Source organism: Calonectris borealis, chromosome 4 (genome assembly GCF_964195595.1).
Source record: "Calonectris borealis chromosome 4, bCalBor7.hap1.2, whole genome shotgun sequence".
NCBI lineage: Eukaryota > Metazoa > Chordata > Aves > Procellariiformes > Procellariidae > Calonectris > Calonectris borealis.
Window position 1 is genome coordinate 12816579 of NC_134315.1, and position 26195 is coordinate 12842773.

Genomic DNA, 26195 nt, shown 5'->3' on the forward strand with positions numbered 1-26195 from the left:
AACTTTAATCTTAAAGCAAAAAAAGAAGAAAAACTATGAAGTAGCAGAAAGTTCCTCATTAAAGATCAATTTTTTTAAAAAAAAATCATTTACCAAATTCCTATACATGTAGTGTATTTTGGAAATGGTGTTATGTTCTTAAATACTTCAATGTGCTTGTCGCTTGATTACCCAGCAAGTGATATTGATTTGATTGTAAGGAAAAAAGAGCCTCAAACGTGTACTGTTTTAACCCTGGGGTATAGCAAGGCATGATAGCAATAATAAAAAGCATGAGTCTAGAAAAAGGAGCAGGGAGTTAGAGGGATACTCAGCTGGACACATCCTATAAAGGATTCTTTTATATTTATACATATATATGTGTATGTGCGTATTAAAGAATACAGACTTTGTTTAAACACATCAGACTGGTCTGAGTAGCAAATGCAGCTCTAAATTTCTTTTGTAAGACGAACATATAGTTTGCTTGGGATGGATCATGCCTGTCCTGGCTGCCGTTATCCCTAACCCATACACTGCCCTCAGCTGGGATCGCTCTTTGTTTAACATTGGAGGTGCTCAGTCTCGCACCAGGTGCAGCCCAGTGCCTGATGGCTCAAGGAGCCCGACCACTTCAAAGATCTCACAGAGGTTTGCAAAAAAAGAACAATAAACAAGATCTGCTTCAAACCTGCACCAGAAAAACGATAAGGGGACCAGGCTGATCCTGCCAATTGCTGCACTATGTTAAACATGCGTGTCTGCTGGAAGGACTCCGTTGTAGACCATCTTACATTTATTAGGGATTGGTAGTTTTTTAAATAATTAAATTAGCAGCATTTTAATAGGATTATAACTACTGGAAAAACAGAGGCAGCAGCTCATCTACACATTCAAACCATATGCAGAGTTGAGTGACAGGCACAAACTGTTGCCTTCCCTGTCGGCCTCTTCCCCTCCTCCCCGTCCCTTCCTGCTGCATGACAGAATTGCTGGAAATAAGTAGCTTTGCACAGAAAAGCAGTTTATCATTATTTCCTCTTGTGGCAGAAGAAGATGATTGTAACTTAGCTGTTGGCTTGTGCATGCAGCAGATTTCAGGCTTGGGCAAGACCCAGGACTCAGGGAGCCCAAGACTACGTGGGTTTATAGGTTTGCACAGGAACAGACCAGCATTGGACACACAGACAGACACACCCCCCCCATCTGTTAGTAGAGGACCCACTTAGCATGTCTTGGTATCTTCAAGCTTTTGGGGGCAACACTGGGAATACTGGAAACAGGTATCAGGTTAGATTCCACCTTCTCTTGAGCTCCATTTCACATTCGCTAGAGGGTGTGATTCGATGCTCACGGATCTCTAGGGGGCAAGTGCTCTCTCCGAGCAGAACGGGTTGCTGGCTTATCTTCTGTTTTCATCCTGCACAGCTAATGTCACTTGTGAAAGGGCTGGATTGTGCCTACAGAAATGGTGAAGGTGATAGCACTGCTAAGCCCATGTATTATCCAAACCGTAGAGTGATGTATCTAGGAAAATCTTTTAAGAAAACATCCATGTTCTAATATTCCAGTTTAATTCTGACCAGTTTTGCGGGCTGAAGCCTCACCTTGCTCTCGCTGCTGCAAATCAGAACAAGCTCCTGGGTGGGATGGCTGTGAGCAGGGTACAGGTGGTGTCAGTGAAAGGAGACCTAGAACCGTTGTGTTTTATATCAATTATCAAACCTGAAAGCGGACTTACCATGTCCAGTATGATTAGAATATCTCACATGTGATGTTTCTGATTTCCTGGTCTACTTAGGAGCAATAAGGTGACTAAATTTGCATGAGCTAGATTTACTTAACAGCCCTCCTGCAAGCTGACTTGAAGCGGGCTCCCGTTTGTGAAAGAGAGTTTGTGTGAACTTGGAATGATCTGGCACAGATGTCATGGAAAAGGCACTGTTGTTTGTCTCTGATTCCCTCTTCCAAGGGAAGTCTCCTGTATTGAGTGTTCCTGTCATGAAAAATGAACTCAAGTAAATGGTATTAGCTCCTTGGGTCAAATTAAAGCAGGCTGCAATGAAGGCCTCAGCTAATGGTCAAGGACCGCAGGAGGGTGGGGTTTTAATGGGTGATAGTGTTTTCCTAACTTTGCTCCCATTGTGAGTATTTTTTAGATTACGCCGTTGTGTAAGAAATTTATTTTAAGGATTATAAAAAGTATTTTCGTGTAAAAATGCATATTTTTCTAAGCCCAAGAGGTATCTAGAGATTAGGAAGGCTCAACTGGTAATAAATGCATTCAAATAATAGGAATTCTTTCTTCAAAAGCCCATATATCTAAGTGTAGAAACACTCGGCATGTTTTTGTTTGCTTGTTCTAACTCAGCAGTGAGGCAGAAGTAGCCCAGTTCCTTGTGCTCCTCAAGGAGATGTTTATGCCAACAGTGAATTAATACATACAGCATTGAGAACTAGTTCTAATAAATGACCTGCTGATTTTTAAATACGTTACTGGCACTCTGGCTTTTGAATGAACAGCCTGGATCTTTGTTTAGTATAAGCTGATGAGAAATGCGAGGAATTTACACTAGATAAGGATTTGGCCCAGGAATTTTTTTAGAAGTTTCTCTCTACCACAGTGCTGTTTATTCTAAGGTTAGATGAACGGAGCAGCATTCCCGTGAGCTATTTTAACAGGAAATGGTGAAGAACAATGTTGCAGAACAACAAAGCAGTAGGACAGGATTGGATTATACAATCTGGGTGAAGAAGGGGAATTGCACCCTCCCCATGTCTGCAGATGTCACAAACTGGGGGGGACAGGAGTTGATGCTCTGGTGAGCAGAGCCTCCATTCAGAGGGACCTGGCCAGGCTAGAGGAGTAGGTCGATGGGACCTCATGAAGTGCAGGTAAATCCAGATTCCTGCACTTGTGTCAGAATAATGCCATTCAACAGCACAAGATGGGGGGAACAACTCTGCAGAAAAAAAACTGGGGGTCCTGATGGAAAATAAGCTGAACGTGAGTTGGCAGCGCACCTTTGCAGTAAAGGGGTTAAAAAGGAAAACATACCCTTCTCGGAAGCAGGCACTGGAAGGCCAAGAGGCAACAGTCACAAGTTGCAGGAAGGGAAATTACAATTAGATATAAGGGACAAGTTCCTCACTGGGAGAACAGTGCACTGGAACAGGTTGCCCAAGAGGCTGTGGAGTCTCCATCCCTGGAGGCACGCAAAACTCAGCTGGACATGGCCTTGAGGGATGTGGTCTAATTTTAAAGTTGGCCCTGCTTTGAAGACCTCCATAAGTCCCTAATTTGCTTAGGTTGGTGTATTCGGTGAAGACAAAGCCTTAACATAATATAATTCCAAAATAGGATTATTTGGTGCTCTTGTTGCAATACCATTTGAAAAAATGCATAATTTGGTCCATCTTGGAACATTTTATCAAATGGATCATTTTATAATGCAGGGGCTTAAATATAAGTGTCCTGGAGCAAACTTCCCTATTTTGGACAACTTAAGTCCTGGGTTTCCGGGGACTACGACATCACTTATGGATGGTACACATTAGCATATTCCTTACCTGCTGGTTTCCCAGTGGTGTTCCACACAGCCAGTTTTTTTTTTCCAAAGGAAGTTGGGCTTACGGACTTTTGAAAATCTTGATACCTCTTTTAAGTACTTGAATACCTTTTATGATTTAGGCCTTGGGCTCCTAAAAGCATGCACTTGATACTTTTATCTTAGATTGGATATTGTTTGCCTGTTATTCAGTCATAGCAATGTGATTCAGTGCTTGCACATCCAAATTGATGCTTCATGCCCAGCTGCTTAGATTTATTTTTTTTTTCCTCCTGAAGTTTCTTTTATCACAGAGTATAATATTTCTTTTGTGGTCACAGGCTGGTAGTTTTGAAAGCCGACATAGTTAGAGTCTTCCATTTGGAAATCGCCTTTTAATGTTTTCATTTGATTTTCTTATCTTAATGTATCTTAGTTTCTTTAGCCTTTTCTTTTGAATGTCAGAGAGTTAAAAGCATTATTCATTCATGCCTATCAAATACAGTAGAAAGTAAATTATTCCACTTTTGTTTGAGCCTGTTCATTCTTTGTTTAACAAGGATACACTGAAACAATTGCTAAGGCAAAACGTATTCTGGAACGTCGAGTAGCAAACCTTCATCTGCCACCTTGTTCTCTTGTAAACAGAAGTGGGAGATTTAAACATGGGTGCGGTCTTGTTTGAACAGAGCATTCTCATTAATTCAAACATGCTTTTCGTCCTGAAACTGCTTGCCTGGATTTGTTTTAGGGATGACATTTTTTCCACTGTTTTTTATTCAACAATCACCCTGGGTTCTAGCCATTTGGGCTGCAACCATTTTAAGACTGGTTTCCAGTAATTGAGCCTGAATTTATAACAGCCCCGGCTCCTAGATGTCATTCATACAAGTAATGTTGTGTGTCCCACCTCCTCTGGAGCTCAGATGGGGAAAATCAGAGCAAAACTGGAATGCTGTGTGTTTTAACATAGAGAAGTGCAGTTTGTAGTTTGGGGCTGGATTTGAGGTTACGGGCTCGCTTCACGATGGAGCTCATAAGCTGGAGTGAAAAGGTCACTGGCTTCAGTGGAACTTCACACTGTTTAACTTGAAAAACATTTGTGTGGTGTTTCTTATTCTAGGCATATGCTTGTGTTGTGATCGGTGCTGGATGTCTACATCAGTTTTCAAAGCCTTTATAAAAGGAGCTGTTATAAAATTAAAATATGCATTAGAGCTTATGTGATATGTATGAAAGCTAATTCCTATCAGAGTGGAGACGCTGTGGGAGTGAACAGAGATTAGATGTGGAGTGTTCATATTACACTAAAGCCCAAACTAAGGGAAACTGGAAAATCTGCTTCAAGAGTAAGGTAGTTTGTACCTAAATCAAATGAAATTTTTGAAACTCAAAATCTTCTATATATTTTCATAATTCATTATGGATTCATAGTTTTAGTTTTATTTACTAATTATTTTCTTAATTATATAATATTTTTTATCAGCAGTCTGCTGAAGGCAATTACTTATGTCAATGTCAGTATGAAAAAGCTCATTTGGTTGAATGACAGAATGGCAGAGTTGTTCTATGTGTACTGCTGTGTAGGTAATATGTTGATATCCCTGAGAGAAATATTTGTATCTTTTCAGCTTCTTGCATATTTATGGATGACTCAGCTGGGGAAATACTGAATGTACAATGCTACTACAGAATGTTTTGTGTGTGCTTTGTGATATTTCACAAGAGGTTAGATTGTAAGTACCCCACAGTAGTAGTGCTGAGTGGAATGCAGCTTCTCTGTGAAGTTTCCCTATACCCTGAGATACTAAACAAGGTACATCCACAGATCCAGGAGCCTTGTATAGATATTTGGGGTGCCATCGGCACGGGGAAGGGTTTCAGACTCCTTTCCTCACTGCTTTTGTTACACTACTTTTCCTGGGAGCCTTTTTGGGGACCCACATTGCTGTGTGGAAGCAGAGGAGAGAGGGAGAGCTGCACCTCCTGCCAAGGGTCGGTTGCACAAGTGCTCCAACTGCTCAGTGTTGTGACTAAGTGCCCTCATCTAGCGTAACCGCAATTGTAGCACCTACTGCCGCATCCCCTGATCAGTGGAGTTGCTCTAGGTATCTTTTGATACCTTTCGAAGTTCATTAGGTGGCAACTCATGCCATTTCTTAACTTTCCCTCCCCTATCACATAATTACTTAATAGTTTGAAATATTTATTGAGCGTGAAGCTTAATTACTTCGCAGATGAGCATAACATTCAATACTCCCTTGAGAATGTGGCACATGGCTGATTACAGCTTTGTAATTAGCCATGCAGTAGGCTTAGAAGAAACCTCTGAAAAGCCTGCTGAGCCCCAGCAGTACAACAGAAAGAAGGGGGAAGAGTGCAAACCTTGTGAAAGCAAAATGAAGATTTGAAATTCAGTAGATAAATGAGAAAATTTTCCAGAAAATTATGATTGGGCTTCCGAAAGTAATATTTGGGCTAACTTTGAGAGGCACAGGAGAAGGGAATGGGGGGGAGAGGAGAAAAACTGGAGAAGGGAGGAGGCTATTGTTGTTCCAAATGTATTCAGCTGAGATACTTTTCACATCCTAATGAATACAGGAAAAGACTATGTCCCACCAGCAAAGCCTCTGCACTAATATCCCTTAAAGAGCTACGGTCTGCTTATTGACATGAATGCTTGCTTACCTGTGGATAAACCTTTACCAGTAAATCCCAGTTTAGTTTGACTATTTTGCATTTTGAAGACTTCGGAAAAGATCCTGTAGCTGGATTTTGTGGATCAGAGGTTGGAAGTGTTACAAGGAGTCTGAACAAAAATGAATTGAAGTGGACTACTTAAAATTACACTTTCTAAAATAGAATGCACAGTAGTGCTTCAGAGAAAGACTAGCTAAAAGATTCACTATGGATTCAAGCAAAGGCAATGTAATGCTCAGCTGTCATTTCCTGTGAACATAATGTAACAAAAAGCAAAAGAGAAACAAACCTGAGGTTTTAAATGACCTCTAGGAATTAGGACTTTGATTTTTCTAGTCGTCAACTCATCACCTCCTGCCATCCACTATGTTGGTTCATCAGTTCAATATTGACTCATGAGGAAGTATGATATCCTCTGAATTTCCTACATCAGCAGGTTTTCACATGAGGACTCCCATCCAATTACTGACACAGAATAAACATGCTTGTGCAGCATGACCTGGTCACAGCTCACTGCAGTACGGCTGTAGGTTAATTGCCATTTTCCCTTCCTGTGACTTATTCACACTAATGCCACGTTCCTAAGTATTAGTTTTGAAGATCTCTGAATTTCATTAAAAGCACGATTATTCTCAGGAAAAAGAAATCTCATTGAATTAAATAAACATTATAACTCTATTTAGAATGATTAGTGGCTTTTTAGCAGGCCACAGAAAAATAGAGACAAGCCTCATTCATTTACAGCAAAAAGCATCACTTCTTTCTGAGATAATACTGTGGAGCAAGTATTTGAATGTGCAACTAATTACTTATGTTCTGAGAGACTCAAAAATGAGCACGTATCTGTACCGCTCATTTTAATGATTGTGTTTTGTAGAGCGTGAGGATTTTCCGTTATAGTGGTTGCATTGCAGTAGAGAGGTTTAGCTCAGCCCTTGCTTAGTTCTGTATATCTTAATAGGAAACATTTGCGTTTTAATTCTTCCGTTGTGCGTTTGTATGTTTTAGGAGAGCTAGCTATATAATTACAGCAAAGTGTGGTGACCCTTCTTCCACTGTGCTGTGCCCTATAGGTAACATCCAGGTGAGGAATTACAGCAGCAGCATTCGGTTCCCAAGCTGCAGGCCCCCTTTGGGCTTCCCAAAGTGGGATCCCAAGGTTGTGATCCCATATCTCTAATCCAAAATGCTGTCAGTGCAGGTGAGAGATTGTGCTTGTGGAGACATGACTCTCCTCTTCCATACAAAGCCACTGCTGTGACCCATGGATGCATCTGGTGGATCCTCAGCACTTTACTGAACTTGAGTCTCACTGTCTTTTTCTGATTTCCCATGCCAGCTGACACAAAATGCTATCCAGAACAAAAGATTGAGCATATTGACTTTACAAGCCTCAGATTAATACAATTTTATCAAAACAATATGATGCAGTAGTCATTTCTAGTGTAGCAATTTCACACTTAAATATATCCAAAATGCTGATGTTCTGATGCTGTGAGCTCAAGTATAGCCGTCTTTTTAGTGAAGAACCATCTTTAAACTTTACCTTACCTTTTAGCAAGGTTTTCAGGTAGCATCATGTTAACATCACTATGCAGCTTCCAAACTGAGCTCACTTAAATACAGTCGGTTCAGAGTGTGGGCAGAAGAGGACCTTAATTTGGTCCTTCGTACTCTCCTCAGTGTCTGCAATGTGCCCAGCTTTGCCGCTGATGCAGAGCAGAGAAGTAGATTGAGTTAAGCTGCCTGAATATGGCCAAATTGTCACAAAGGGAATTAAGAATCAGTTACTAGCACACTGTAAAACACCCAGACTTCCTATGTAAACAAGGCCAACACTAGTAAAAAAAAGGAATGAATGTTACTTTTGCTAATAAGTTTGGCCATTCCTTTAATGGCCCAATGATGCACTATTAACATAGCTGGATATTTTAAGCTGATCCAATCAAAAAAAAAAGTAAAAAAAGAAATCATGTTCTTGGCCTTGTAAAGCATAGCTTTACACACACATCTTCTCTCATACCTCAAGATTAATATCCTCCCTATTCCCTATGCATAATTTTCAATTTCCCTTCTTTTGTTTGACTAATGAGACAAGGTAACGCTCTAGTTAAGACAAATTAATATTCAAATAGCTGAGAAGGAAGATAAATCTATCTAAGATTTCTTAGTGGTGCATTTTCTCTGCATTTCTTTGTTTGGGAAGAGCTCTAGTTCTTAAAGCTATAAGGTTTAGGAAATCCCAACAATAGTGCAGACAAAATTTAACATCACGCAGACAAAATTTAACATCACACATACAAAGAAAAGTATGAACGTAAACTTCCCACACTGGCCTATTCCCATGGTGTTTAGATCCTTCAAATACTTGTAGACGTTTACCATATTTTCCCTTAGTCATCATTTGGCTAAGCTTATACATACTTAGGCCTTTTAGTCTTTCCTCATAAATCAAACTCTGCAACCCATGATTACTTTTGTTACTTTTATCTGAAGCTTTGCCAGTTTGATGACATCTTTCTGGGATCAAGGTTTATTCCAAAATTTGCAGACAGAACTGTAATCATTGGTGCTTCAAGGGTCGGTCCCAAAGCTAGAGCCCATGATGTTTAAGAAAGGGATGGTGAAAGTTTCTGAGATGCAGGGAAACCAGTGGGAATTATGCTACACTGGGCACAGACTGGTGTCCTCAGAGAGGGTTCAGACCAAAGGGGAAGTGTTCCCTGCTACTAGAATTAATTTTGCATGTGGATAATGCATTGATGGAGTAAGAAACTTTGCTAATATTGCAGCCTGGTTCTTAGTCCTTGAGATAAGGGACAGTGTGTGGAGGAGAATTAAAAGCAAAGAAACTGCCTAGTGGAATGGGAGGTGGAAATAAGTGAGTTCGTGCTTTCCCCATCTCAGTCTCTGCTACTGCATCCCTGGGCTGGAAACTCTCAACTCATTTTGGACCAGGCGGCATCAACTGAGAACTTCTGTGAGGAAAAGAAATTGGTGCTGGTGTAACACAAAACTTCAGTATAATTAGAAAATGAGTGCATGCAAGGAATGAAGGTGATGTCATCTGGACACAAGCAGAGGAGTGGAGCGCACATCTAATTCATACTGGCTTGGATAGATGCATGCGGAGTGAAAGCTCGCTAAGCCTCAGGGCAGAGCAAAATGATAAATGGCAAAGTACAGCCTTGGAGAGGAAGGGGAGAATTGCAGAGCTTGTATGAGATTGGTGCAAGCTTCGTCGGGAGGTGAAGTGTAGCGAGTGTTCGACAGCCTGCAGAAAAGGCCTGAGGCCAGCGTAGGGCTTGCTGACTCCATTGACCGTCAGTATTGAAACGGATCTGATGAGACCACAGCAATTTCTAGGAAGAAATGGTGTAATATACGTCAAGAGAAAAAATGGTGAAAACATTCCTTTTAAAGTTTTATATTTCCTATGGTTTTGGATGATTGGCAAAGTGGGTTTACTTGCAGGTTTACTTCTCTTTGAGTATGGACTACAGTTTGTCACTGCTTTCTCCTGAGTGAGGGGACATCTCAAGTCTTATCCACAATCTAGAAAGCAAGATAAAACAGCTCATCCAGACTTTTTTTTCAATCCCCCAACTTACAGACATGTTCCTTTCTGTGAGAAATTGCTGAAATTAAGCTTGCTCACATTTGTCTACTGGATTACCAGGAAAATACGGGAAGAAAAATCAATGCAGAGAGAAGTTACTTTTCTTTCCAAACCCAGCAGAATTAAATTCTGTCAGTGAGAGATTGTTTCTAAAATACATTGTCAGATGTTGCTCATTTCCATGCAAAACAGGATCTCCTTTGCCAAATATGCATGGCGTGTTTGTTCCATGCTATGCATAGTGCTTATGGTGGGTTGCTATCATTGGTCAAATGAAAAATGAAGGCTCAGTTCCAAACTCTTAGTCACTGTTGTTCTGAATATGTGGAATCTCAAGGGAAGAAAACCAAGGCTGTCCTTTTTTAAGAAACCACAAGGGCCCATAATGACCATTCAAGGTAATTAAATGTAGTGATTTCTTATGAACAATTTCATTAATTTTCCTTGAGTAATTTACATTACAAAGATAAACACATTGTTAATAAATGGGAAGTAAAATTTTGCTTTCAAATTTGTCCAAAAAATAGCTTTGTAAGGTAGGCCAGTGGGGCTCTGTCCATCCTGGTCAGGTAACCCATCATGGGGTTACCAGGGCATGTTAGCATGCTCTGTCCCACAGTTTGGCTAATAGCAGCAAGATGATGGGCACAATGCTGGCACCTGATTCAAATGATAGACAACCTTGGCCTAGTTGAACTACCAGTAAAAACATAATCTAAAGGACCCAGTGGCTCCCCTTCCCCCAGGGAGTGCTGTGCCTCCCTTTGCCTTCAGCATCTTGCACCCAGCATTTGGAGGCAGCGTTTTTCACATTCATGAGGATTGTATCTCCTTTAAAATCACCCTCCTGGCTGGCTTGCTGGCATGCGTCTCGAGAGTGAGTGATGTGGACTAAATGGCAGTTTTGAGCTTCCTCCAAGTGACGAGGGCATTGAACCCAAGTTTCTCACCTCCTGGGAAGTCCTGCAACCAGGAGGCATGAGATGAAAGGAAAAGGCCAATATCCTTCCCTTGAAATAACGCAGTTGTCAAATGTGTGATGAGCTTGATTCTGCTGTCTGAGGCACGTCCAAGCGTTTCCTCCACTTAGCAGCTTTGGGGGACCTCGTTTCTGGATGCAGGTGGTGGTTCAGCACGCGCTGAGGTGCTCAGGACGGAGCTGTTGGGGTGTGCCTGGAAGGAGAGCTGTGCCTTGGGGACTTCACGTCAAAAGCTTGGTTGGGAGGAGAGCGTTAGATTGCAGGGCTGGTCCCAGGTTTAAAGGAAATCTTTGTGGAAGAGGAGAGTCCACATTTTAAAATTGCAATTTGCAATTCTCATGGCGCTGAATCTGCCCCTTTTAGATGGTGTGTGTTTAACACATCAGAAACAGAGAACCATAACTGATACTACTGAAATGCTTGAGCAAGAGTTAGTCCACAATTATCAGAAGAATTTTATACTACATTCATTTCTAATTCACACATTTATCTTTTCTGCCTTTTCTGTGTGTGTACTAATAATTGTTAGGCAATTGTTATCTTACCTCCTTCCAACTCTTTATGTTGGTATTCTCCCCTTTTTCTCTATCTTTCTCTTTTTTTTTAATATTGAATCATGAAAACATCAAATAGAAGCATAGTTCTTGGCATTTAAAAGAAAACTTTATCCAACTTGGACTTCTGATATGAGTCTATCCCCATGGATAAGCACATTCTGGATTTAAGAATTTAGCAGTGTGCTCTCTCCTTTGTTACAGGGCTGCTATTAGTGGACCAGTGTGGCGTCCACCACTCTCATTAAAGATCAAGGCAAAACAAATCCAACTCTGAAATTACATTGTTATCAATCTCTTTAAAGTCCTGGAATAGCTTAAATTTGTCTCAGCGTGCTCTATCATCAAGCATCATGTATAAACACATCTTTTTCCTGAAGACCACAGCTTCTGCTCAGTTGGAACTATATTGAAAAGATTTTTTTTTCAAAAGTCACTACTACCATCAATAATTTCATTTCCCTGAGCTCATTTGGTTTTGATGCAGTCTTTTCCAGAACCAATTTGGGAATTTAAATGCAAATCCTAATGCATTATTTTGTGGTGTGTTTTAAAACTTAGGAAGGGCAGAAATATTCCTGTGCACAGAAGAGCTTAATGATACCTTTTGTATTTTCATTTTCAAGAGGCATTTGTCCCCTGAAGAGTTCCAGGAAGTCTTCAAAATGAGCATTGAGGAATTTGATCGTCTGGCACTTTGGAAGCGGAATGACCTGAAGAAAAAGGCCCTGCTTTTCTAGCCCCTCCCGGATAAAATATGTGCTTAATCAAAACAAAAATAGTCTTGCCAGAACTATCACATGCACTTGCTGTTGAACCATTGTCCAGCTTCATTGTGTTAGTATGTGTGGGGGAAACAGGACAGATTAGATGGCAACGCGTTGGAATACAGAGAATTTGCTAATCTTGCATGACCAGATGGTTTTGTCAGTAACTCCTGGTCCTACCCAGTTTATAACGTGCAAAAAAATCTAGCTTTAAATTTATTGTTGCTTGCAGTTATTGCTTGATGCAAACAGAAATTATGAAAGGAAGAGAAAAAGTGTAGCGGTGACAAAGGAAATGTATCCAACATTTTGTTCCATTAAGTTTTACAACACAATTTTTACAAAATCAAGTAAGTAATGAATATAAAATTCTCCAATGGGGGATCACATGCTATTAAAAACACGGTAAAAGCCAAAGAAAAGCATGTCCGCAAGCAATTATTGCAATTGTTTATGTGTGGTACTTTTTAAGAATGAAAGCAAAAATACGGAAGCACCTTAATTCTACTTCTTATACTTTAGACACAGCCTACTCTCTAAAAGGTCATATTTGTCTAGAAGGTAACTAGCTATCTTTAATTACAACACAAGAGTTTTTATTTTATTAAGAATATATTGTGACATAAAACAGTTATAATGACTAAAATGTATACAGACCTACTTAAAAATTTAGTCCCATTCATCAGGAAAACTGAAGCCTTATATAAAACTGGTTTAAGAGTGTATTGTGCCAGTTAACTGTGTTTTCCTACTAGTTTGGGGTGTTTGGAAAACTTTTTTTTTACATTTCATGCTGATAAAAATACCATGTAATCTTAATCATATGTAGATAGATACATCTATCTATAAAAGAATTATTTTCATTAATATATGTCCTAAGTAAAGACATTCTTACTTTCTCCACTTCCTGGCTTTACACAGTAAGCCATGAGAACTGTGATGGCAATTGGTAGGTGTGGAAATGGAACAGTTCAGCATAAAATGTAACAAAAAAAGCTTGGTTTGCTCTATCAATAATACATGCAATTATAATCAAATATATAAAACCCTCATGCATTACTATTTGCATGTTTCTATACAAATCAATTGAAAAAAAAAAAACTATGTGATACTGGTGCAGTACCTTGAAACTATCTTAAATAACAAGCAAAGCTAACAAAATCTAAGCATTTGATATGAGCGTTAGACCTTAATATCTCTTCCAGCTGAAATACTGTATTAAATTTAATAACTTCATATGGTCAGAAGTATGGTTGCTGACAAAGAATGTTTTAAAGTGAGTTGCTGGTTTTGTGTGATACTAAAAGAGCATTACAAAAAGTACATTTTTCAGCCATGTGTCAGTATTCTGCATTTTTACTGCCTTGAATGTTTGTACTCACTTCCTACTTCACTATGTCTTTTTGCATTTCCTTAAAGTAACTGGTTAATATATGCACTACAACACACTGTTTCAACTGACCCAGCATTGGAAAAACCATAGCATTGAACTTCCAACTAACTCTTCCAACTAACTTTCAAAATCCATGCTGTTGGAAATAAATATTTTCTCATGACCTAAATGTTTTGTCTGATGATACAAATGTTTAAAAAATTCATTAAAACAAAGACATAACTGAATGACTTTGCTAACGTGTGTATAATTTTTAGATTGCACTGCTGCTCTGCATAGGGTCTTCCCATGATATTAATGTAAATAATATGTAATTTGCATGGGTTTTGCTCAGTGAGGAGAGCGTTAAGTGTACCTCTGAATGTCAGGTTACTGTAAAGTTGGTCATGATTTAAACAATCCATCTAGCAACTGGCACATCTCACCAAGCAAAAGCTGATTCACTGGTGATGTTCAGTGTACAGAACCATTAGCCAGTCTTAACTGAGAGCTCCTGATCACTTGTAGACTGCCTCCATCATGCTCTTCAACATCAGAATAGCTTGTTATGTTTTGCATAAGTGAAAACTGGCAGTACACTGAAATGGGACAATCTAAAATGTGATCAGCAAGGTCCATTGATACTATGAAAATCTAAATCCAGGAGAACAATTGGTTGGAGAATGATGCTGAGTGTCTGACGTTGGTGAAGACCACTCTTGTCATCTATGCCTTCCTGGGACATCAGATTGATTACAGGCGTCTTCTCCGTGAGTAAAAAAATTGCAGGTTGATCAAAGAAATCCATATACTGGTGCAGATCAGGTTCAATGTGGATCTTCATAAATAATTTGAAAATTGCTTAACCACAGCAGCTCTTGTACTGGTGTAGGATTCAACCTATGCTGCAAGGAAAATGTGCATTACTAAGCAACACGTGTGATCAACAGCTCCACGCTGCTGTACTCTATAATGGAGATGTATAGCTGATGACAAGGGAGGACAGTGAAAGCATGTGAGCTCTGTTTGACCCATTTATGCTGTTTTGAGCCAGTTAGTCTGTGGTAACATCAACAACCTTAAAAGTGTCCCCTGACGATCCTTGTCCTACGTGAGCTAAATCAGATACGACTCTTGTTTTACCTACCCCCATGTAGATGTTTTAGCTCATGAGCATCAATTCTTATCACAATGCACAACTGTACCTACAGTGGTACCCCGTCATCTATCAATATTTGCTTAGAAGTCAGTTTGTCATTCTGTGCTCCCTTTTATGGTCAGTGAAGTGAAAAAAAGCACTTCAATCACATCCTAATGTTCAAAACTAGTTATATGAATTGCATCTATCATATTTCTGTCCACTGAATATAAAGCAAGCTAATCCAACTGCGGAAGTATACACTGCAAGCTATCTAATCTTAGATGAAATTGATTCTATGCCTACAGTCTGTAAGTGAAAATAATAAGCCAGATTTTACCAAGTTGGTGGAATACCCGTCTTACAACCATTGGCAGTTCCTAGATCATGTTACCAAATCACTTTCAAGCCATCAGGACAGTACTTTGAATTGCACAGGTCTCACAAAACGCCTTAACACAGTAATTCTTTGTGTTCATTAGACTATTCACCAAACAGGCACGTATTCGATGCCAAACACGCAAAAATGTTTTAAAGACAGTCAGTTTATCAACTTACGTTCCTACTACCAGCCAAAACCAAAAAGGAATTTTGGCTTCCATACACAAAACCTTTGCTGACGTTAGATGAACAAGTACTCTTGTGTGTCCTCCTTATTTCATTTTCCTGAAATGGTCTGTAGATGTCTGTTCTGTGAAAGGTGGCATAACTCAATAAGCTGTTCTGTTTTGCAGATGATACATGTCGGTGTATCACTCTATATTTAAAGCATCTGCTGTCATATAGGGTATAGGGACCTATTTAGTTCTGCTTTTTAGCCTAACTAAATTCTCATTTACAATATGATGTTGTATGCTGGATTTGGCACCAGCCAAATACACCAGTGTAAAAGGGCCATAAAGTGAGTAGTGCTGTAATTCTCTTCACTACTAAATTTTCTGTACATCACCTAAACTCCGTAAACCAGAACATGGCATACCAGAGAATACAACATTTCTGTTTCTAAAATTTATCGTATTTTCCCCATTTAAAAACTGCAAATTGGAAATCTACTCATGTCTTCAGAAACTTAAGAGTATCTTATTAAATGTGAGTAGACTAACGTGCATAATCAATGTTCTGGTTTCTTTCTAGGGTTCCATATGCTAATCTTAAATAGCATTATGAAATGGAAAATGCATTTCAGCGTAATTAGATAAATCTTTGCCAGAATATTCCATCTGATAGTGTGGTCCAGCATTGGCAGTAACAAACTGAGAGTCTCAATAAATCATCGGCTGTTTTTTAGATAATGCTCTTTGGAGTTATTCAGATACTGTTCCATAGTCCTGTTTTCAAGGAAATGCTGTCTTTCACCATTTTGGTAAGTATGGATATGGCTATGCAGCTCAAAAGGATCAATATAGCTCTTGAAGGAACCTATTTTGATATGTATACAAGAAGCAAGGGAATTCTGTCAGAGATTTCATTTTCATACTTGGATCTGAAGTGTATGTCTCAGCTGTTCATGACAACCCTGATGTATGACCTAATTCTCACCTCATGTATTTTAAAGAAGGCATGTCTTAAACACAGCAATGAAAGAGCCAACTTATTTCATCATCATAGTCTTTGAGACAAAGGAACACATGGATTTTTGTGGTTGCTGAGGAATATCTGACCAACAATTCCAGATAGGAAACCAGGCCTGCCAGATTACCATTATAGCTGTCTGAGAAGGCTGGACATTTTTGTCTGACCTTCTGCTATTTCTTTTCCTTGTGGTTCAGGGGAGAACTCTGAAAACTGGAATTGCAGAAACAAGAAAATACATAGTTGTGAGGAACTACCTGGAACCTAATAACCCTCTGAGACAAGGTTAGTTTTACATGAACAAAAAAGGTACAGTTCAGATGAAGAGCGATGCCTTCTCTTACAGTCCTCATTTTGATGAGGAACCATCGATTTAACATTTCCCAAGTATGACCAAGCCATTTTATTTTCACGGATCTGCAGGAAAATGCTGTTCTGCTGTTTGCAGATTAGCTAGGTGAGATCCCAGGCACTGCCGTCTGTGTGGCGCATGGGCTCCAGGGTGTCTTTATATTCTCCTGTCCCTTTGACTCGTGTGTAAGGAGAAGGGTCATGTTCTTCTAAGCTTCCTAAGACCTAGACTGACCCTTGACCAATGTGATTACTTGATAGCTCACAGGCGTGGCTACCATTTTTCAGATATCTTGAATATCTGAAAAAAAGGCAAATGTTTTTAATATCACAATGACAGACTGTAACCCTCTTGTACATGTAAAATTATCCTGGAGGCTTGAATTTCTTCTTCATATCCAGATATGGCCAAATCCTCACAGGCTCACGGGAGGTGCTGGCTCAGGCTTCTGGAGTCTTTGTATCCCTTCTCACTTTTTCTCTTCTGTGAAAAGCCATGTTAGAAAAGGTGGTACTCGGTAAAAATGCATGCCTTTGAAACATTAGATCTCAATAGTTTACTTCTCTGGTAATGAAGCAAACACAGCAAATTGAAGTTTGTTGGGTTATTGCAGCTGGTTATTATTCCCTCCACACAACCACTGTCTCTCTGAGTTACAGCTAAGAGAAGTAAATAGTACTGTGTTTTTCTAAGTGCTCTTACTTTCATGATTTAACACGTTTTCTTCCTACCACTCAGTGTTTGACATCTTGACTACTATGCACGCAGGTCTTTGTAAGTAGGTAGGTTCCATATTTTTCTTTAAATGGTTGAACAAATGTATACAGCGTTCAGCAGTCTGGACCAGCCAGCAGTCCTGCCATGCCGGGCTGCCCAACCGCAGCAGCTCCAGAGTGATCGGTAGGAAACCAAAAACAGACAAAAGCCACGTGTCCCACATATCTAAATGTATAATGATTCAAGGCTTCAGGGAAGAGGTTTACTGTCTCATTTGTTAGAAGTCTGGATATCCTTGATTTCTTTTTCTGAATCTTGTTACATTTGTGTCCTGAATGATTTGCTGTTGACCTGTTTTCTCCACATGCTATCATGCACTCCTTTGTTACATCCTCTAACTCTTTTCGCCACTAAAAATTGCAATATTTTTAATTTGTTTTGAAATTAAAACCTTTCTTTGTCCTTGATAATTCTTCTGCAAGCTCCTCTCAGCCCATTGTGCCTTGTATGCAGGAGGTGGTCTGATAGAATAAAGGCATTACAGTATTTGCTTTATATTGACTGTGTTATGTCAAACGTTAAAACATCTTTTTTTACAGGGGAAGAAGAAAGGTAAGAATGACTTTGACTTTTTTAATACAAATATACATTATGCTGAAACCCTGCTAGAGCTATTCTCACTACTGCAAGCTGTTGCTTTTTTTTTTCCTGGGTGGACATGCTCCTGAACTCTGACATAAGAGTCATTTTAATTTTTTACACTGGTATCTATACATTTTTCTATTAACTGCTAATTAAATAGGTAACATGATTGATAGCAAATTAAACAATTGAAGTTGCTAATGGTCATCTGAATTTTCCTAGTTCTCTGGCCTGGAATAATTCAATTGTGGAACCAGGTTAATACTCTTCATGCCACTTGACAATTTTGCTAGTCAGACTTTAAAAAAAAAAAAAAATCTCTCAAGTTAAGGATCTGGAATACAGACACTTTGGGCTCCCCAGTTTTTGCCAATTTTATTCTAGACATTTTTCATCTCCTAGCTAGTTTATGATAGATGGCAATGCCTGCAGGACTTTATGAGTCACTGTGTAAGCATCAAATTGTTCAAATTGCATTTTTTTCCTTAATCCTTTTTTTTCAGTGTAATACCTGGTTATTTTTATAATGCAATAAAAATAACATAATAATCAAAGGCTACTGAAATAATTTATTCCATTTCAAATGGCACAGAAGACAATGTAAATAGCTAACAGAAGCTGAAATTTATCTCTTTTTTGAGCAAGGGCTAAAATTAAAGGCTTCTACAGAAGAATGTACTCCTGTTGTCATTAGTGGGAGGATTCTGCTGCTGTAGGGTGTTATGAGGTGCTGAATTTCAAGGCAGACACTTTCCTCCAGGGTGTATAAATGCTTTTTAAAATAGTCTATAAAAATATAAATATCAGCTTATGTGCTTTCACATTTACTTTACCTTTGTACCTCTGAAATAGGCTCACATATAAATTAGCGTATTTCGGGCCTTCTATGCTCATGAGATGACTAAAATTAGTATTTCTATACTAATATCAGTTTGGCAACACTGCTGTTATTCTGAAATTAAAAGTATTTGTGAAAATTTTCTTGAACCCTGTCTTGCTTACTAAAAAAAGGTGAAACATCTACTGTAAGAAATTCAGTAAGAAATAGAGGCCTAATACTTGCAAAACAAACCTTGTAAATATACTGACTGTACGTCATCAGCCCTTGATTTCCAAACATTGTACAGAAGACAAGCATTAAAGTAGCACTGCCCAACCATAAATAAGGTCTTTTTCTTTCAAAATCCTTCTAATTCATTGGCTTAAATGGAAATATTGGAAAGGGGTTTTGAAGCAGAAAAAGTATGGCTTTGTTAATTGTGAAAGTATCATTAAAAGCAAACCTGGCCAAGCTTTCTTGAAGGAATAAGAAAATTATTCATGTAAAAAGTGACATTGTATCACAGTGAGTCAACTCAAGAGTAAATAAGGTGTAAATAAGGAGTAACTTGAAGTAGCTTTTGCAGTGCTTACAAAAGTGTGTTTCTGTAGGAAAAAGTGCAAAGTAATGCGCAAGTAAAACAACACAGTGGGTTTAGCTGAACAGTTGAGATTTTCAACAGAATTACACAGGCATTATTTTGACAGATGATAAGTTTAAGAACTGGCTGTTCCCTGATCTTGATGATAAAGAGAAGGAGGGTATAGAGTTTCATACATTGCTGAACAATGCAGGGGGAAAAAGAGGCAGGGAAGGGCTAAGATTCCACTTTTGGCCTAATCTTGCTTGAATTCAAAGAAAGCAGGGGCAAGCAGGCGAGAGTTACTGGAAACCTTCTCCCAGTGTGTTCAACCTTAACATAAAAATAAAAATAATGACCCCAGGCTTTTTTCCTACCCAAAGGTAGAGCTACTTTTCAGTGATGCTGGGGGTTTAATACACAACTAATAAAAGGATGTTAGCATAGCCTTTTGAAAATGTCAGGTACTAAATGCTAAGCCCACTGAAATCACTGGCAATCTTACCTGCACAAGACTGCAAAGGTCAGGTTATATAGGAATTCTTCTAGAACTGAAAGGAAGGAGGGATCAGAAGGAGGGATTGTTTGTTTATCTTTATCTCAAACAGAAGAATATGAATGGGAAGGAACCATTTTTAGCTACACATTAAGATTCTATAAAGTATATATTATCCTTTTGTATGTATTCCCTCCTTCACCCTGATTCAAAATCAATTAGCAATGGAACGAAGAACCTAATTTAAGATATTTTACACCTCTGTGAAGAGAAGATAGTTGGAAACAGTTTCATTACACAGGAGAAGACCTATCTGTGTAGAGAGTAAGGAGAGGCCCCTGCATTATATAAAAGCTGCATAATCCCTCTTCTTGAAGTTTCTGTAATGCACACTTTTTCAAATTTGCTTTCTGCAGAAAGGTGAATGGCATTTCTATAACAGTAAGTTTTACCTGTATAGGAAGTCCTTTTGGGACACATATATACTCAGCACTTGAGATTCCTGAAACGGATTTTAAAAGTGTAGGTAAAATATGATTTTTTTTTCCCCAGCAAACCTGGAAAGTATGTGGGACCCAAGAAAAAAACAACTAATTGAAGAGATAGATACTTCAAAAAGATACTCTTTTTAAAAAAATCAGAAAGATGCTGAATATTAGAGTATTAATAACAATAGATTGTGCAGTAACAGGATAACAGTATATGATAAGAAAGGAGAAAAAAAAACCTTTATCAAGAGCTTTCAGCTTTTCTGGGTAAGAGACCTTTATTCCCAGTTTGTAAATGCCTCAAGCGTCTGAGACAGCTGTAGAAACACTGATGTTTCTTACAGAAAAATCACCGTTTCAAAGTAACAGAAGATTTTTGTTCCGAAAAGCTGTAACTTGCCTTCTGTTTTTGAAATCCTGCCATCATTATGTTTTACTGAAGAGAGTGGCAATTACTGTAATGTCACTCCATCTCTTGACAGCCCAGGCTGTGCAGTATTTTTGCCTGCTTTTCACTGTTCCCTGAGACCATCCGTCCCCCCCACACCAACACGATGCGAGGGCGGGAGGTCGGACACGGCAGGAGGCAGCTGCAGCAAGGATCGCTCCAGGGACCCTCATCTCCCCTGCCCAACACGCCAGTGTCTTCTGCACGGGGCAGTGTCTGATCTCTACATGAAGTCAACGTTTTGACAATTGTAGGTTTTTAGTGTCTGCACAAACCACAAAAATCCCTCAACCCTGAAAAAAAACCCAAAGAGGCAGATTGTGTTGACAGCCTTTCTGGTACCAAACGACAAGAACATACCGGCTCTTTCTTACAGCTATGATTTCACTTTAAGATACTGAAAAAAAAACCCCATATTCTTGTAGAAACACCTTGAAAGGTCTTACTGAAAAGTATTGAGCAGACTTTCGGGGGATACCAATCATCACTTACATCATCCAATAGCTTTTCTTATACTTGTTTTCTCACCAGGATGTTGCTGAGGTTTTGGGGCCTCTTAAACTAGCGAGTTGTCTGCTTATGGACTCAGTCCAAGGCAGATTTGAAGTGGAATTGAGTGTATCTTTAAAAACTGACCCATACTTTTAAATGCTTAAAGTACTGTTTTCCTGCCTTTTTACATTATTTAAGTGAGCCAAATCCAAATTGCTTGGAGTTCCTTACAAGACATAAATCACAAGAAATGGTTGGAGATTTTTTTTCTTATGCCTGTGTTTCTCAGATTTCATCCCATGTTGATTTTCCAAGGGAAAAAAAAAATCTTAAAACATGCATAATAACTCTTCTAAGCACATCCTAAAGATAATAAATATGGCCTGTCATTGTCATGACTTTTCTGCTTCAACACACTGGGGATTATCTGATGGTTAAAGTCCCAATCTTGTAAACAACTGTATTTGGATACCTTACTGCTGGGACTACTTGATTGTTTTCTTTTTTTTTTTTCTCTGATTATTTTCTTTTTTGTGATAACCAGTACTAAGAAGCTTACAGAAAGATAAGGGCATCCCTATAACTAAGCTTCATCAAGTCATGCCTAAACCTTGTGAAGACTTCTTCTGCGGTAGTGGTTACCCTTGACAGAGTGGGAATTTATTGTGAATTATTGAGAACAAAGACATATTTGGAACATTGCATGGATGTTTGGTCTTAAACTTAAAGCTAGAAGGTGCTTTGTCAAACATGGAGGACGTGCATTTCAAATAGGGAGATTTATACAAATTTGCCTTCTACTACTTTGTGTTAGAAGATGATTAGTTTAAGTTTATTGGGTGCAAAGTATGACGTACAGTTCCTGTGAACCACAGGTTTCCTATTAATGATGTGACTTCAGTTTCCGTGCAAGAAACTCCTTAGTAATCAATTGATTTATTTTGATCATATTGTATTTGAGGTGAGTTATATGCCGTTCCTTTTAATTTTATAAAATAGAATTTGTATTTAAATAGCGTCATTAAAGACTCATGGGAAAGAAATTCACTGAATTGCTAAGGTCTATTTTGCAGCTGAAGTAGCTTACAGAATGCATATGGCCAAACTCAGAATTGGGGGGGAAAAATGCCATTTTAAAATGCAGCATTGTGGAAACTAAGAATTCAAATAAGAAGAAAGTTCTGTAGAGCTCTTCAGCTTTCAAGAGAGTTTGTCTTTAAGAGGCACTGTTTGTGCTGTCTGATGTTTGTCTCCACGATAGATGGCCCCTTCTTTAGTCCCTGTGGAGTTACCACCAGAAGACAAGAAGTCCTTACCAATCTCTTCAACAGCCTAAGGACAAACCCCTTGTTATCTCACTGTCTCATCTGGCATAGGGCATAAAGTGCTTGTTTTCTTGCCTGTCTTGTGATGATTTTTTCTCATCTGTGTTTCTTTGCCGATCAGCCTCTTAACATCTTCAGGACATTCCTGTGGAAGAAATACTCCGCACTGTTGCTAGAACCAAGCACCCTGCTTACAGGCTGCAGAGGGGCCACACAACGTCTTAGGGCAGACAGAGGCTATACACTGAAGTGTTAGTTAATGTCATGTGTGCATTAAAATACATCAAACCAGAAGCAGTAAAGCCACCAAATCCTCAAAGTGCTCACTGCAAGCATACAAATCAATGGTACTATGCACGGATTACACTGCATGCACCAGAGCAGCCAAAAGCTGTGCTTTTACAGCAAATTTTTGGATCTCTAGAGATCATGTTTTACAGGTCATGATACAAATCAAGTAGCTCTAAGACGGCAATAGCTGAAAGCAATTGAACTGTGGAGAAGAGGAGCTACGGTTTAATTTTTCAAGGCCGACTAAGCCCTTTAATATTGCCAGAAAAATCACTACTTCTAACTACTCCAAACCCCACTCCTGCCAGCTCCCAACAAGCAGAATGAAAAAAGGCAGGTAGGAACAGGCTGCTCTGTCAGAAGAGCTCATCCAGTAGGCAAGTCCTCCCTTGCCCATACCCAAAGGCATACAAGAAGGAGAACAGCTGAAAGTCAGATTTTAGGCTAAGTAATTTGTCCTGACAAGGTTGGGCTGTGAATTCAGCACTCCTGGTTTAGGCTACAGAGATCTCATGCATATCCTAGGTGGCCACGCAGTGTAAATGCTGAACAAATAGAATTTTCCCTGGTTGAACCTGTTACTTTGGGTATCACCCTATTGGAATGACTGAGGATGATGAAACAGAACAGAAGACCACATTAAATTTGGCCAGATTGTCGTGGTTTAACCCCAGCCAGCAACTAAGCCCCACACAGCCACTCGCTCACTCCCCCCCGGGGGGATGGGGGAGAGAATGGGAAGGGTAAAAGTGAGAAAACTCATGGGTTGAGATAAAGACAGTTTAATAGGTAAAGCAAAAGCCGCGCTCACACGCAAAGCAAAACAAGGAATTCATTCACTCCTTCCCATCATCAGGCAGGTGTTCAGCAACCTCCAGGAAAGCAGGGCTCCATCACGTGTAACAGTTACTTGGGAAGACAAATGCCATCACTCCAAATGTCCCCCCCCTCCTTCTTCTTCCCCCAGCTTTATATGCTGAGCACGACGTCATATGGTATGGAATATCCCTTTGGTCAGTTTGGGTCAGCTGTCCTGGCTATGCTCCCTCCCAGCTGCTTGTGCACCTGGCAGAGCATGGGAAGCTGAAAAGTCCTAGTGTACCCACGACTTAGCGACAACTAAAACATCAGTGTGTTACCAACATTATTCTCATACTAAATTCAAAACACAGCACTGTACCAGCTACTAGGAAGAAAATTAACTCGATCCCAGCCAAAACCAGGACACAGATCAAACCAAATTTTGTTCACCAAAATTAAAGATTCTTAATGAGTTGCATACTCTAAGATGTACAACAATATGAGCTACAAGCTTACACAGAATGATGAACTTGCATGTGGAATGCTCCACAAATACTTCTCAGAAGAGAACATTTGTGCATCCAACTGTTAGAGTTGAAGTAAAAGAAAAGATGCTCTAGCACCCAGCTGGACTAAAGATGAAGAAATATTGTTGCCTTAACTAATGTTCCTCCTTTAGTAACATTCCTCTGTGGCCTCAGTTTTCCATTTTCTTTATGGACAGAGAAGAAAATAAATACGTGAACTTGCCAAAGTTGGAACATGTTTACTCACCTTGTCCATATGCAAGTTTGTGCTGGTTCAACCTGCAGTTTTGCTGAAAACTGAAGCCTGCTTTAAGCTCTCAGGGGGCACTTGTAATCAGTATAAACTTTAATCAACATGAACTGTCTCACCTTGCACTCCTGATTTAAATGTGGCTTGTATTGAGCTAAACTAATGCGACGAAACCCAGTTTTAAATCAATGTTGGGTCTGTGCATGATTTTACACCATTTAACAAAAGGGCTTAAACTGTGACGTTAGATGAATGGGAACACGCTCCGTGTGCTCCAATTCCACACTTTTGGTTATTCCCCCACAGCTGCACGCCAGAGGGACAGCGTCTCCTGGGCACAGATGGGAAGGGGATGGACCGCACTGAAGCTCCAGTTATGATACCGCAATATTTCAGCATTTACTCGGGGAAGAAGCCTCCACCCACCAAGGATGCTTTTCTCAGGGGGAGGAAGCCCCTGTTTGAACTGCCAGCATCTGCCTCGCAGGGGGCACTTCGGCTCACCTGCCCCCGCCCGGGGGAAGCTGCGCCCCCCGCAGCCCCCCTGCCCGGGGGACGCCGCACACACCTGCCCCCCTCCTGCCTGTACCCGGGGGATGCCGCACCCCCGGCCCCTCCCGGGGGATGCTGCGGGGCCGCACCCCGCCCCCGCCCCCCCCGCCTTTGTTCCGCTCGCTCCGCCTCGCCCCTGTCCCCTCCCCGCGGCCCGGGGGCGGTGGGAGCGGGCGGGCCGGCGCCTCCTCCCCGCCCCGTCCCCGCCTCTCCCCGCCCCCGGCGCGGCGCGGCGCGGTGCTGGCTGCGCTCCGCGGTGCTGCCTGCGCGGCCGGAGCTGCGCCCGCCCCCGCTGCTGCGCCGAGCCCGCTTTGTGCCGGCAGCCGCGGCAGGACGGCCGGAGAGGTAGGACGGCTCCCGCGGTCCCCCGCGCTCCCCTCTCCCTCCGGGCAGCATCCCTCTCCCCAGCTCCGCGGGCGGGGAGGGAAAAGAGGAGGAAAGAGAGGGAGGGGAAGGGCTGGGTTCAGAAAAGGGCTTTTTCTGCTGCTCCAGGCAGCCCCGAGCTAGCAGAGCTGCGGGCTTACTGGAAAAAAGCCTAAAAAAACCCCAAGTCTCGCTCGTTTTCTTGGCCGGGAGAAGCACATGGAAAAAGCTGCGAGGGAGCCCGAGCATCAGGCGGCGGCAGCTCCGGCGGCCGGCGTCCCCCTGGGCTCCCCGCCGGGCCCCGGCATCGCTGCACGATGCGGCCCGTCCCCGGACTTTGAAAGAGCAGAAATCCGGCTGAGATCCTCCGGAGTGAAACCCTCTGTTTGCGGTCCCGAAACTCGCATCCTTTCCCGGAGAAAGGCAATAGCCTGGCAGCCGGGAGAGCCCGGGCTGCTGCTTTGTACAGCTGAGAGTTTCATTATTTTCTACCTTTTAGGGTGGGAAGAGGTGGTCTCTCTCCAGACTTTGCCATTTGAACCCGTTTCATCATAGCGGAGAGATTGCATCATGTTACAGTCCTGGATTCAGTAAGGGCAAAGGCGAAAAGATCCATCCTTCCAGATCTGTCCCATTGGCTTCCCCATCCGACCCCCTCCTTTTTATTTCCTGTTTAACCGAGAGGTTAACACTAAAAAGCAGCCTGCGATTGGTAGGCAGCGGTTCAGTTCACAGCGACGTATTTTGATTTCTTCCACTGAGGGTTTTTTTGGAAACTCAGTTTTAACTTTGTCGGTTCGATGCACGTTATGTGTCTTGTAG

The 26195-nt window shown here is 40.7% G+C and overlaps 2 protein-coding genes across 6 annotated transcripts in view; both read left to right on the top strand.

Annotated features, from left to right (window-relative positions):
• The window catches only part of ABLIM2 (actin binding LIM protein family member 2), a 150932-nt gene extending 137165 nt beyond the window's left edge, over positions 1–13767 (top strand). For all 5 annotated transcript variants that reach the window (XR_012673451.1, XR_012673452.1, XM_075148656.1 and 2 more), the window contains one exon: positions 12007–13767. Coding sequence is in view for 3 of the 5 variants with exons in the window: in XM_075148656.1 (XP_075004757.1) it covers positions 12007–12120 (114 nt within the window). In the remaining 2 variants the exon portion in view is untranslated. The remainder of the gene's footprint in view (positions 1–12006) is intronic.
• An 11464-nt stretch (positions 13768–25231) lies between these two features.
• AFAP1 (actin filament associated protein 1) overlaps positions 25232–26195 on the top strand; it is a 121334-nt gene continuing 120370 nt past the window's right edge. The window contains exon 1 of the mRNA XM_075148659.1: positions 25232–25355. The gene's annotated coding sequence lies outside the window, so the exon portion shown is untranslated. The remainder of the gene's footprint in view (positions 25356–26195) is intronic.